Source organism: Equus przewalskii, chromosome 26, assembly GCF_037783145.1.
Source record: "Equus przewalskii isolate Varuska chromosome 26, EquPr2, whole genome shotgun sequence".
NCBI classification, from domain to species: domain Eukaryota; kingdom Metazoa; phylum Chordata; class Mammalia; order Perissodactyla; family Equidae; genus Equus; species Equus przewalskii.
This window is the reverse complement of record NC_091856.1, coordinates 34,604,722-34,619,235: the sequence shown is the minus strand read 5'-3', so window position 1 is coordinate 34,619,235 and position 14,514 is coordinate 34,604,722. Positions and strand designations below refer to the sequence as shown.

Here is a 14,514-nt window from a genome sequence, read left to right as displayed (position 1 = left end):
TTTTTCCACTGGTTTCTTTCAAGATTTTTTCTTTATCCTTGATTTTTCATATTCCTGAAGTTTGAATAGGATATACCTAGGTGTATTTTGTGGCATTTGTTCTGCTTGGTGCTCTCTGAGCTTCCTGCATCTGTGATTTGGTGTCTGACATAAATTTGGGGGGACTCTCAGTCATTATTCCTTCAAGTATTTCTTCTGTTCCCTTCTCTCTCTTTTCTTCTTCTGATATTCCCATTACATGTATGTTGCACCTTTTGCAGATGTCCTACAGTTCTTGGATATTCTTTTTTTTTTCCCCCCAATTTTTTTTTCTTTTTGCTTTTCAGCTTTGGTAGTTTCTCTTGCTATATCCCCAAGTTCAGAGATTCTTTCCTCAGCAATGTCCTGTCTACTAATGAGCCCATCAAAGGCATTCTTCATTTCCATTACAGTGTTTTTGATCTCTTAGCATTTCTTTTTGATTCTCTCTTAGAATTTACATCTCTCTGCTTCTGTCATCCATCTGTTCTTGCATGATCTAATTTTTGCATTAAACTCTTAGCATATTAATTATAGTTTTTAAAAATTCCTTCTCTGGTAATTCCACCTTCTTGTCATATCTGACTCTGGTTGTAATGTTTAAGTCACATTAAACTGTGTTTTTTGCCTTTGAATATGCCTTGTAATTTTTTGTTGACAGGTAGCTATGATGTACTGGGTAGAAGGAACAGCAGTTAAACAGGCCTTTAGTAATGTGGTGGTAAATTGTGGGGGAGTGGGAAGTGTTCTGCTGTCCTGTAATAAGGTCTCAGTCTTTTTGTGAGCTTTTGCCTGTGGACTGAGAGCTTTCCACATGCTTCTCAGTTACTTCCCACCTCCTTAGATGCAACAGGATGGCTAGAATGGGCTGGAGTTGGTTATTTCTCTTCCCCCAAGTAGATTAGGCTCTGGTAAAATAGTTTCTCTATAGAGCAAGCCTTGTTAAGAAGATCAGAATGCTCTGGTGTCTTTCAAAATGGTTTGTTTTCCCTTCCCTCTTCGGGTTACGTGAAGGGATTTTCCTCTAGTATACACTGTGAGGACCTGGTAGAACTCCTAGAGGTAAAACGCACCAAAGTGTGGGGTCCCACTTACAACTAGGTTCCCCTAGAGTTTTTGACATTCATAATTATCCATGGCGAGCCTCCAGCAATTTGTCAGTTACAGTTCGGGTTTTCCTTTCCTGGTACAGAGGTTTCTACTCTAGTAAGTTAAGATTACCTGTATCTACTTGTCTATCTCTCCAATTTTGGGGGCAGGAGTTTGCCTTGTGCCCTCACTTCCCTCTTTGAATCTAAGAAGAATTGTTGGTTTTTCAGTCTGATCAGCTTTTTATTTGTTGTTAGGGTAGAGTGGGAATTGCTGAGTTCCTTACATGCTGAACTGGAAACTGGAAGTCCCAAATTAATTGTTAATGTTTCTGTCACCCTGGGATTCTAGGTTCTGGATTTTACTGTTGCTTACTTTGGAAAATTTTGTTGTTTAGCCTTGGCTTTCCAGAATGTTTTTGCTTTCTTAATTTGCTTTTTTTGCGTTATATAGGTGGCACAGGAATGGATCAGCTCTCCAAATAAAGAGAAATTCTGTCAGTTACATTTACGAAAATTTCCTGCTGATTATAAAAAATACTGGGAGTTTGTGGGTAAGTTCTTTCTTGTATAACTTGGAATATATCATATGATAATTGGATATTTCTATTTGAGGAAACATCATCATTGTTTGAATTGTCTGGGACGTAGGTTTCCTAACCTCAATTTGTAACTCTTAACAAAGAATATGTTTAAAGTCTTAATTAATGAGGATTATTACTGGGACAGTTATGAATATAAAATTCATGATTTTAGCCATTCTGTTAGTGGACTACCATATGCCAAAATGTCCATACAAGTGTCCATACAAGTTGGGCATGGGGGAGAGGGTGAGTGACAGGGCCTTGACCTGTAGTGGTAGGGTCTGGGGGTTGCAGTAATAGTGTTTATAGATTGAGTAAATTTTCCTGCCATCTGTGTTCTCATTTCATAATTGATCTGAAACGCACATCGTTTATGTATTAGTTATAAATAAACCAGACATTCAGAACTGTTTAAAATAAAAAGTATACACCTTCTTTTTGCCCCCACTCTCTAATCTAACTCCATAGATTTACTTAGGAAAAAAAGCATGTGTGTGTATTTTTGGGGAAAGGTCCTATATGTTCATTATAGAACACTCAGATATGAACCAGCAATAAAATAAACATCACCCACAATTCCCATCATTCAGAGGTAATTCTGTGAACATACTAGTTTATATCTTATTGCCAGACTTAACTCACCTGTGAATTTTGTGTGTGTGTGTGTGTGTGTGTGTGTGTGGTAGCATCGTTTTACCTATTTTGTGACTTGTGAGTTTTTTTGAGTTCATGTTGGTTTATAACGTCGTGTAATTTCAGGTGTACATTATTATATATCAGTTTCTATGTAGACTTGATCATGCTCAGCACCAGTAGTCCAGTTTTTATCCGTCACCGTACATATGTGACTCTTCACCCCTTTTACCCACCTCCCCATCCCCTTCCCCTCTGGTAACCACTAATCTGCTCTCTTTGTCCACGTGTGTGTTTATCTTTCACATGAGTGAAATCATATGCTGTTTGTCTTTCTCTGTCTGACTTATTTTGCTTAACATAATATCCTCAAGGTCCATCCATGTTGTTGCAAATGGGACGATTTTGTCTTTTTTTGTGGCTGAGTAGTATTCCATTGTATATATACACCACATCTTTATCTAATCATCAGTTGATGGGCACTGGGGTTGCTTTCATGTCTTTGCTACTGTGAATAATGTTGCAGTGAACAAAGGAGTTCATAGATCTCCTTGAATTGTTGATTTCAACTTGTTTGGATAAAGACCCAGTAGTGGGATAGCTAGCTGGTATGTATGGTATTCCCATTTTAAAGTTTTTTTTTGCTTGAGGAAGATTAGCCCTGAGCTAACATCTGTGCCAGTCTTTCTCTATTTTGTATGTGGGTCATCTCCACAGCGTGGCTGACAAGGGGTCTAGATCTGCACTCAGGATCCAAACCTGTAACCTGGGGCCCCCAAGTGGAATGCGTGGAACTTTAATCACTACAGCACATGGCTGGCCCCTATTTTTAAAATCTCCATACTCTCTTCCATAGTGGCTGTACCAGTTTGCATTCCGACCAGCAGTGTATGAAGAAGGTTCCCTTTTCTCCACATCCTCTCCAACATTTTTTATTTTTTGTCTTGGTAGTTATAGCCATTCTGACAGGTGTAAGGTGATATCTCATTGTAGTTTTAATTTGCGTTTCCCAGTAATTAGTGATATTGAACATCTTTTCATGAGCCTGTTGACCATCTGTATATCTTCTTTGGAAAAATGTCTGTTCATATCCTCTGCCTGTTTTTTGATCAGGTTGTTTATCTTTTTGTTGTTGAGTTGTATGAGTTCTTTATATATTTTGGAAATTAACCTTGTCAGGTATATGATTTGCAAATATTTTCTCCCGGTTGGTGGGTTGTCTTCATTTTGTTCATGGTTTCCTTTGCCTTGCAGAAGCGTTTTAGTCTGCTCTAGTCCCATTTGTTTATTTTTTCTTTTGTTTCTCTTGCCTGGGTAGACATATTCAGAAAGATGCTACTAAGGCCAATGTTAGAGAGTGTACTATCTATATTTTCTTCTAGGAGTTTTATGATTTCAGGTCTTAGATTCAAGTCTTTAATCCATTTTGAGTTAATTTTTGTATATGGTATAAGATAATGGTCTACTTTCATTCTTTTGCACGTGGCTGTCCAGTTTTCCCAACACCATTTATTGAAGAGACTTTCCTTTCTCTATTGTATGTTCTTGGCTCCTTTGTTGAAGATTAGCTGTCCATAGATGTGTGGTTTTATTTATGGGCTTTCATTTCTGTTCTGTTGATGTGTGTGTCTGTTTTTGTGTCAGTACCATGCTGTTTTGTTCACTATAGCTTTGTAGTGTGTTTTTAAGTGAGGGATTGTGATGCCTCCAGCTTTGTTCTTTTTTCTCAGGATTGCTTTGGCTATTCAGGATCCTTTGTTGTTCCATATAAATTTTAGAATTCTTTTTTCTATTTCTATGAAGAATGTCATTGGGATTCTGATTGGAATTGCATTGAGTCTGTAGATTGCTTTAGGTAATGTGGACATTTAAACTATGTATATTCTTCCAGTCTATGAGCATGGAATATCTTTCCATTTCTTTATGTCTTCAATTTATTTCAATACTGTCTTATAGTTTTCAGTGCATAGGGCTTTCACCTCCTTTATTAAGTTTACTCCTAGATATTTGATTCTTTTTGTTGTGGTTGTAAATGGGATTGTATTCTTGAGTTCTCTTTCTGCTAGTTTGTTAATTAGTGTATAGAAATACAACTGATTTTTGTTAAGTTAATCTTGTACCTTGCAACTTTGCTGTAGTTGTTGATTATTTCTAGTAGTTGTCTGGTGGATTCTTTAGGGTTTTCTTTATACAGAATCATGTTGTCCACAAACAGTGAGAGTTTTACTTCTTCCTTTCCAATTTGGACACTTTTTATTTCTTTTTCTTGCCTAATTGCTCTGGCCAAAACCTCTAGTACTATCTTGAATAGGTGTGGTGAGGGTAGGAAGCCTTATCTTGTTCCTGTTCTCAGAGGGATGGCTTTCAGGTTTTCACCATTAAGTATGATGTTGGCTGTGGGTTTGTCACATATGGCCTTTATTATGTTGAGGTACTTTCCTTTTATATCCATTTTATTGAGAGTTTTTATCATAAATGGATGTTGAGTCTTGTCATATGCTTTCTCTCTACATCTGTTGAGATGACCATGTGATTTTTATTACTCATTTTGTTAATGTGTTGTATCACATTGATTGATTTGCAGATGTTGAAGATTGATTTACAGATGTCCCTGTGTCCCTGGTAAATCTCACTTGATCATGGCTTATGATCCTTCTAATATATTTCTGTATTTGGTTTGCCAATATTTTGTTGAGGATTTTTGTATCTATGTTCATCAGTGGTATTGATCAGTAATTTTCCTTCTTTGTTTTGTTCTTGTCTGGCTTTAGTATCAGGGTACTGCTGGCTCATCGAGTTGGAAGCATTCTGTCTTCGTCAAGTTTTTGGAATAGTTTGAGAGAGATAGATATTAAATCTTCTTTGAATGTGTGGTAGAGTTCTCCAGAGAAGCTGTTTGGTCCAAGCTTTTGTTTTTTGGGAGGTTTTTTTTTTGAGGAAGATTAGCCCTGAGCTAACTACTGCCAGTCGTCCTCTTTTTTTGCTGAGGAAGCCTGACCCTGAGCTAACATGGTGCCCATCTTCCTCTACTTTATATGTGGGGCGCCTACCACAGCATGGCGTGCCCAGCGGTGCCATATCCACACCTGGGATCCAAACCGGTGAACCCTTGGCCGCTGAGAAGCGGAATGTGCGAACTTAACCACTACGCCACCGGGCCGGCCCAGGGAGATTTTTGATTGCTCTTTCAATCTCTTTACTTGTGATTTGTCTATTCAGATTCTCTATTTCTTCTTGATTCAGTTTTGGGAAGTTGTATGAGTCTAAGAATTTGTCCATTTCTTCTAGGTTATCCAATTTGGTTGTTTTTTTTGGGTTTTTTTTTGTTTTTTTTTTTTTGAGGAAGATTAGCCCTGAGCTAATATCTGCTGCCAATCCTCCTCTTTTTGCTGAGGAACACTGGCCCTGAGCTAACATCTGTGCCCATCTTCCTCTACTTTATACGTGGGATGCCTACCACAGCATGGCTTGCCAAGTGGTGTCATGTCCGCACCCAGGATCTGAACCGGTGAACTCCGGGCCACCAAAGTGGAACTTAACCGCTGCACCACTGGGCTGGCCCCTCCAATTTGTTGACATTTAGTTTTTCATAGTATTCTCTTATAATCCTTTGTATTCTGTGGTATCCATTGTAATTTCTCCTCTTTCATTTTTAATTTTATTTATTTGAGCTCCCTCTCTTTTTAGTCTGGCTAAGGGTTTGTCAATTTTGTTTATCAAAGAATCAGCTCTTAGTTTCTTTGATCTTTTTTGGGTTTTTTTTTTAGTCTGTTCATTTATTTCTGCTCTAATTTTCGTTATTTCCCTCCTGCTGACTTTCGGCTTTGTTTCTTCTTTCTAGTTCTGTTAGGTGTAGTTTAAGATTATGTATTTGAAATTTTTCTTATTTGTTGAGGTAGGCCTGTACTGCTATAAATTTCCCTCTTACTAACACTTTTGTGCATCCTATAAGAGTTGGTATGTTGTGTTTTCATTTTCATTTGTCTGTGGGTATTGTTTCATGTCTCCTTTGGTTTCTTCATTGATCCAGTGGTTGTTCAGTAGAATATTCTTTAGTCTCCACGTATTTGTGACTTTCCCAGCCTTTTTCTTGTAGTTGATTTCTAGAGTTTCATAGAATTATGGTCAGCAAAGATGCTTGATGTGGTTTCAGTCGTCTTAAATTTATTTAGGTTTGTCTTGTTTCCCAAAATATGGTCTATATTTGAGAATGTTCCATGTGCACTTGAGAAGAAGGTCTATTCTGTTTTCAGATGGAATGTTCTATTATATTAAGTCCATTTGGTGTAGTAGTTCATTTAAGGCCACTATTTCTTTGACTTTCTGTTTGGATGATCCCTCCATTGATGTAAGTGGGGTGTTGAGGTCCCCTACCATTATTGTGTTGCTGTCAGTTTCTCCCTTTAGGTCCATTAATAGTTGCTTCATATACTTTGGTTCTCCCATGTTAGATGCATATGTATTCCTAAGTGTTATGTCCTCTTGGTGAAATGTCTGTTTTATCATTATATACTGCCCCTCTTTGTCTCTCATTGTCTTTTTTATCTTGAAGTCTGCTTTGTCTGGTAGAAGTATGGCAACACCAGCTTTCTTTTGCTTTCCATTTGTGTGGTGTATCATCTTCCATCCTTCGCTCTGAGCCTGTGTTTGTCTTTAGAGCTGAGATGTGTTTCCTGGAGGCACCATATTGTTGGGTCTTGTTTTTTAATCCATCCAGTCATTCTGTGTCTTTTGATTGGATAATTCATTTACATTTAGAGTGATTATTGATATATGAGGGCTTAATAATGCCATTTTATCTAGTTTTCCGGTTGTTCTATATTTCCGTTTGTTTTTCCTTGTATTTCTGACTGCCATTTCAGTTTGGTGCTTTTCCATGATGGTTTTCTCTTTATTTATGATTTGTGGCTCTGCTCTGATTTTTTTTTTAGTGGTTACCATGAGATTTGTATAAAAGATCTCACAGAGGAGATAGTCTATTTTTGATAGCCTCTTATCTCCATTAGGCTAAGCAGGTTCCACCCCTCTTCTCTTACTTTCTGAGTTGTCACAAATTGTTCTTTTTTGTGTTGTAAGTTTGTGACTAAATTCAAGTGTTTATAGTTATTTTTGATGCTTTCCTTCACTTTATCATATATTTTTAATTAAATATTTACTAATCTGTTTTTGTAGAGAGTTTTAATTTTCTGATTCTATTTATCTCCTTGCTGAAGGTTTTGTAAACCTTTGCTTTTTAGTTTCAGATGGAAGGACTCCTTTTAACGTTTCTTGTAAGGCAGGCCTAGTGGTGGTGAACTCTCTCAGCTTTTGTTTATCTGGGAAAGCTTTTATTCTCCATCGTATCTGAAGGCCAGTACTCTTGGCTGGAGGTTTTTGTCTTTCAGTATTTTCAATTTATCATCCCATTCTCTCCTAGCTTGTAAGATTTCTGCTGAGAAATCTGCTGAAAGGCTGATATGGGTTCCTTTTAGGTTATTTTCTTCTGCCTTGCTGCCCTTAATGTTATTTCTTTGTCATTGACTTTTGCCCCTTTTATTTATTTATTTATTCTTTTGAGGAAGATTAGCCCTGAGCTAACAACTGCCGCCAATCCTCCTCTTTTTTGCTGAGGAAGCCTGGCCCTGAGCTAACATCCGTCCCCATCTTCCTCTACTTTATATGTGGGATGCCTACCACAGCATGGCTTGCCACGCGGTGCCATATCCGCACCTGGGATCTGAACCAGCAAACCCCGGGCCACCAAAGCAGAATGTGTGCACTTAAACACTGTGCCACCAGGCTGGCCCCGTGTCCATTTTAATATTATATGCCTTGAAGAAGGTCTTTCTACATTCATGTAATAAGAAGTTCTGTTGGCTTTGTGTACTTGTAAGTCCACATTCTTCCCCAGGTTTGGGAAGTTCTCAGTTATTATTTCTTTGAACAAGCTCTCTGCTCTTTTCTCCCTTACTTCTCCCTCTGAAATACCTAGAATGCTTACATTGCTTTTCTTGTTTGAGTCGGATATTTATTGAAGAATTTCGTTATTCTTTAAATATCTTAGTTCTCTCTCCTCCTCCACCTGAAGCATTTCTGTATTTCTATTCTCTAAATCCCTAATTCTGTCCTCCATAATGTCAGCTCTATTTTTTATGGTTTCTAGATTTTTTAAATCTCATTAATTGTGTTCTTCATATGCAGAATTTCTGTTTGGTTTTTTTTTAGAGCTTCAGTTTCTGTGGTGAAGTATTCCTTCTGCTCATTAATTTTATTCATGAGCTCATTGAACTTTCTGAGTTTTCTTGTAATTAGTTGAGTTTCTTTATGGCAATTGTCTTGTTTTTTCTGTAATGTAGATTGTAAATTTCTGTGACTTCAGGATTGGTTTCGGGAGAGTTGTCGTTTTCCTTCTGCTCTGAAGTGTTACTGTAGTTCTTCTTGGCATTTGATGAATTGATCCTTTGCAGGTGTATTTGTGGTAGTATCAGATTGCAGATACCACCTGCCACCACTGGGCACTGGGGCAGGAGCTGTGTTTTCTTATCCTACCCTGTTTCCTGGAAGTTGTGGTGGTAGGCTGCTCTGCGTTTGCACACTAGCCACAGGTGCTTGGCAGGTCACACGTGCACATACAGGTGAGACCTCTGTGCTCCACCGATGGGTTTCTCTCGTGTGTGTGGGACCACTGTGCGTAGCAGGGAACCAGCTGAGCTGCTACACTAGGCGGGAGGGGAGGGGCGCTTTGTTTGCTCATTGGTTGGCTCTGTACTAACAGGTGGCTCACCTGAGCCACTGTGCTTGATGGGTGGGGCTCCCTTGTGGGAGTTATGCCTCTGCCATTTGGCGAGGTGCATTCCCGTAGGCTGGGTGGCTCCAGTATGGTGGGTGCTCTTGTGGGCTGTGCCATCGTCCCAAAAGCATTCATGTGTAGGCTGGGCTTCCCCTGCCTCCTCTTACAGTCGTACTGCCTGCTGTGTAAGGAGCTGCGACCTGGATCACTGCTTTCAGGGAGCGGGAGGGGTCCACTCACTCAGTTTCACCACTTTCTGGGGAGTCAGTCCATCCACCTTCAGATATGTGGCTGCCTGGATCTCTCAGGCATCCTGATGTGCTGTATAGGGAATCCTCTGTTGGTTAATGAATGTCCATTTAGTTATAACTTAGAGGAGAGAGACAAAGGGAACAACTCACGCTGCCATGATGCTGATTCACTCTATATTGTGACTTTCTTCATTCATTTATTCAGCAAATATTTAATGACTTTTATACTACCTGACAGTATATGATTCTAGATGCTGGGTATGTAGTTGTGAAGAAAACAGAATTCCTGCCTTCATGAAGCGTACGTTTGACCTCTTTTCATTTAATATATTATAAATGTCTTTTCAGAGTTAGTGAACAATAACAGTGTATTTAATATTTGTAGTTATTCCATTATAAGTGTAGTCCATGGTTTCATTTAACCAATCATTTCTAATTAGATGTGTACATTGTTTATAATTTTTCACTATTATAAACACTGAATAAATCCCTTTGCTAGGTCAAAGTGTACACACATTTTAAGACTTTTGATTCATATCGCCTCTGCCTACCAAAAAGAATACCATTTTCACTTCTAACGTAAGGATGTACATCTCCCTCATTTGCTAGTTAAACTTTTGTTCAGATTTTCTATATGAAAAATGTATCTCATTTGAGGTAGTTTTTTGTCCCCAAATCTTTACTGGTCATTTGTATTCATGGGGGATGTGGGGATAATTGTCTGTTCATGCCCTTTCTCTATTTTTCTATTAGGGAGGTTGTTTTCTTCCTAATTTGTACACATTGTTGTAATGTTTTTTCAGTTTTATTATTTGCCATTCAATTTCACACGCAGTTTTTGAGACATAGACAATTTTTATCTTTACATATTCAAATGCCATATTTATTTCTTTACGATTCTGACTTTGGTCTTAGAAATCAGATAAGTACTTTCATATTTTCTGGTAGTTCTTTTATGTTTCTTTTTAATATTTAAATCACTAATTTATTTGGCATTTATCTTAATCACGATAGAATCACCTAGCGTTTACTTTTGTGTCCGGCTTCTTTCATTAACATGTGTGTACAATTCATCAATTTTGTGTGTACTACCTTTGTTATTTTTTTCATTGCTGTGGTGATATTTCATTGTACCCAAAACACCATCTCCCTAGCCTAAATTCTTGACTTCCAGAAGGAAAGCAATGTTTGGCAAAAACCATGTTCCTTTTACAAACATTTTAGGCACAATGAGCCACTCTCATCAGCAGATGGTGAGAACTGTCCTGAAATTTAAGTCCTCAGATGCTAAGGGCTGACCTTGGAAACAGGCCTTTCTCAGGGTAGCACCTCAGGACTGCTGTACGTGAGTGTTTCACACACAGCGTTCTGTGAATAATGCTGCTATGGACCCTTCCTGTATTTTAGTGCTTTTGTGAGGGCATTTTTGTTAAGTCTTGATCCAGAAGTGATTTGTGGAGTCTCAGAGGATGTGTAAGTTCAATTTGAGTAGATAATGCCAAGCCTATTATGCAGAATTATACCCCTCCAGCAGTGTATGAGAAATCACATTGTTCCCCACCTTCACCAACGCATTTGTATTGATTGTCATGTTAATTTTAGCTATTATAGTGTGTGTTTATTGGTCGTGTATTTAGTAGATGCTTCAGTAACCTCTTGGAAAGTGCCTATCCAAGTCTCTCGTTCATTTGCTGTTAGTTGTCTTTTTATTGTTGTTTTGTAGTTCTTTGTACCTCTCCCACTTTGGCTTGCGTTTTGACACTCTTAGTGATGTCTTAAAAATTCTTATTCTTATTAAGAATTTCTTATTTTGTTGTTGGTGAGGAAGATTTGCCCTGAGCTAACATCCATTGCCAATCTTCCTCTTTTTGCTTGAGGACGATCTTCCCTGAGCTAACATCTGTGACAGTCTTCTGCTATTTTGTTTGTGGGATGCTGCCACAGCATGGCTGACAAGTGGTATGTGTCTGCGCCCAGGATCTGAACCCGTGAACCCAGGCCACCAAAGTGGAGCACACCAACCTCAACCACTATGCCAAGGGGCTGGCCCAAAATATTTCTTATGTTTAACATAACAAACACATCTATTTTTTTTTTTTTTTTATGGTTAGTGCTCTGTGCCCCATGTAAGAAACGTTTCCCTGCTGTAGGTCATAAATATGTTATCTTAACATCTGTAACAGGTGTCGGCAAACTACAGTTTGCAGGTCTACTCCATATCCTGTTTTTGTACAGCACTGGAGTAAGGTTTTTACATTTTTAAAGGGCCTTGAAAAAAACATGAATATGCAATAGAAACCATATGTGACCTGAAAAGAAAAAATTTGGTTCTTTACAGAAAAAGTTTGCCAACCTCTTTTCTAGAAGGTTCATCGTTTCATCAACCTGGAATTGATTTTTGTGCATGAGTGAGATGTAGAGGTCATGTTTCATTTTTTTTCCAAATGGAGATGTAATTATCCTGGTGCTGTTTCTTGAAAAGACCATCCTTTCTCCATGCTCTGCAGTGCCATATTTGTCCTAAATTTAGTCCCCCTTTAATGCATCGCTCTTTCTCGGGACTCAGTTCTTCTGTGTTAGGTCCCTTGCCTGCCTTGTGCCCATATCACGTTGCCTAATTGCTTAGTCTAGCTTTATAATATCTGTCAGTATCCAGTGATCAAGTCATCCCCCCTTGTTTTACCTCAAGAGTGCCTTGGCTATTCTTGTCTCTTTGTATTCCCTTATAAATTTTAGAGAAAAAAATGTGGGAGTTTATTAAGAATTGACGTCTTTTTAATACTGATTTTCTTATTCATGAGTGAGGTATATATCTTCAGTTATTTAGGTTTACTTTCAGCAATGTTTTATGGTTTCCTGTGGAGAGGTTTTGCAGATCAGCTTTAGATTATTTTTTCTGTCATTTGTAATTATTTCAGTGAATATCTCTACAAGATACAGACCAGAAAAAATTCATAATAAAATATTCTATTGCTAAAACATTAACGATAATTCCTTAATATCAGACAGCTAGTCAGTGTTCAAATTTCCATTTTCCTCGTAAATAACAATTTTTTTCAGCCTTTTTGAATTAAGATCCAAGTTAGGTCCACTCACTGACATTGATTGATATGTGTTTTTAACTATAATTCTCTCATTCATGCTTTTTTATTTTCCCTTTGTAATTTATTTGTTGAGAAAATTGAGTTCTTGATCCAGTGGAGTTACTCACTGTCTGTATTTTGTTTATTACATCCCCCTGTTGTTTAGTATGTTTTTCTGTTCTCTTTATTTCCTGTAAATTGATAGTTAGATCTAGAGGCTTGATCAGATTTGTGTTTGATTTTTTCTTTCTTTTTTTTTTTTTTTGAGGAAGATTAGCCCTGAGCTAACTGCTGCCAATCCTCCTCTTTTTACTGAGGAAGATTGGCCCTGAGCTAACATCCGTGCCCATCTTCCTCTGCATTATATGTGGGACACCTACCACACCATGGCTTGCCAAGCGGTGCCATGTCCGCGCCCAGGATCCAAACCAGCGCCCAGGCTGCCGCAGTGGAACATGCGCACTTAACCGCCGCACCACCGGGCTGGCCCAGATTTATTATTTTTGACAAAACTATTTCCTAGGTGGTGGTATGTTCCTTTATTGGGAGGTGCATGATCTCTAATTTCTCTTTTTGTCATATTTATAGTTGTTGATGCTTAATGTCTAGATTAATCTATTAGAAGATAAAATGGTGATATTTTCACTTGATCATTTCTTCATTTATTAACTAGAATGGCTCTGTGAAGAGAAATTTCTCTGTTATTTGGTTACTCAGTGGTATACTTTTTGAAGAAAGGTGGAATAAATCCTTGACACTTGTCCAGTTTTCAAAATAATGAGTTAAATCACTGCAAGCACTGATGTTGACAAATAAGTTTTTTTGTTTGTTTTTATAAATGCATGGATTTAAATATACTTGTGTTTCAGTCCATTGTGATTGACTCCTTCAAGTTGGCTCCTGAGCCCCTTAGACAGGATCCTACTAGTCTTTGAGAGCTTTCTTGCTATCTGATATGGTTGATATCATCTGTATTTTTTCATCCCATATCTAAACTTGCAATTTTCTAAGTAGCCTCAGTATCTTTTAGTAGAAAATGGTATTTCAAGAACAGTATGGCACATATTGTTAACAAGTGATACATGTAAACATAAGAATACAAAAAGGTTGAAAGAAGAAGATTGGAGAAAAATACTCCAAACCCAACTGAAAGAAAACTTCTTTAGCTCTGTTAATATTAGAGTAAATAGAATTTAAGGCAAAAAAAGGATTATTTGAGATAAGGGAATATTTCATAAAGGTAAGTTCAGGTCAGCAGAATATATGACAATTCTGAATGTGTATATACTTAAATATAAAGGAAAAACCAATAGAGCTAGAGTGTATTTCTTACCTGGGTGAGACTTTTGAACCATTGAGTCAACAAAGGTGAATTTAAAAAAGCAAACCATAAAAGGAAACAATAGAAACAAATGAACCAAGTTATATATTAAATTGATTACCTTCTTTTGTTTTGGTTGAATACTTTTAAAAAATTTTTTCCGTTTTTAAACTTTTTCCATTTTTTCTTCTCTTTTAGTTTGTAAATCATATCTCAATTTAACCCTTTTCTGTTTTAGTAATTAGGTTAAAACTTACGACGTGCATCCTTGGTTTATCAAAGTCTGTAGTTTTAATAGGTATTTTAAATGTCTCCATAGATAAGGCAAAATCTTTAGAAGGCTTGAGTCCCATGTATCTCCATCCCACTTTGTATACTATTGTTGTCATATATTTTAAATTGTATAAGACGTAATCTGTAGCCCCTTGTGCCGTAGTTTTTTGTTTATTGATTCTACCAGTTCATGTATTCCTTCTCTCCATGTGCTTTGTTTGTCACTGATGTATGTTGGTCATTGTCTTTGGGAAGTTATTTATAAAAATAGTTTGAGGCCTAGGATGATACTCTCTTTTTCCAGAGAGGATTTTCCTTTGCTTCTGCCAGGCTTCTGGGGGCACCGGCAATGTGGGATAATGTTAATCTGATTTAAGGGATTGAGCTTTTCTGAAGTATCCAGATGGCTTGAAGCTGGGCTGGGCTGCAGCTCGTGTAAAGGCTAGTTTACTTCTGCTTCATCCTTGAGTTTAGTCCCTCATGGTCCCAACCTG

The 14,514-nt window shown here is 37.7% G+C and overlaps 1 protein-coding gene across 24 annotated transcripts in view; it reads left to right on the top strand.

The window, feature by feature from the left end:
- SETX (senataxin) overlaps window positions 1–14,514 on the top strand; it is a 79,214-nt gene that overhangs the window by 31,140 nt on the left and 33,560 nt on the right. For all 24 annotated transcript variants that reach the window (XM_070595402.1, XM_070595390.1, XM_070595395.1 and 21 more), the window contains one exon: window positions 1,561–1,660. In XM_070595402.1, the coding sequence (XP_070451503.1) occupies window positions 1,561–1,660 (100 nt within the window). The remainder of the gene's footprint in view (window positions 1–1,560; window positions 1,661–14,514) is intronic.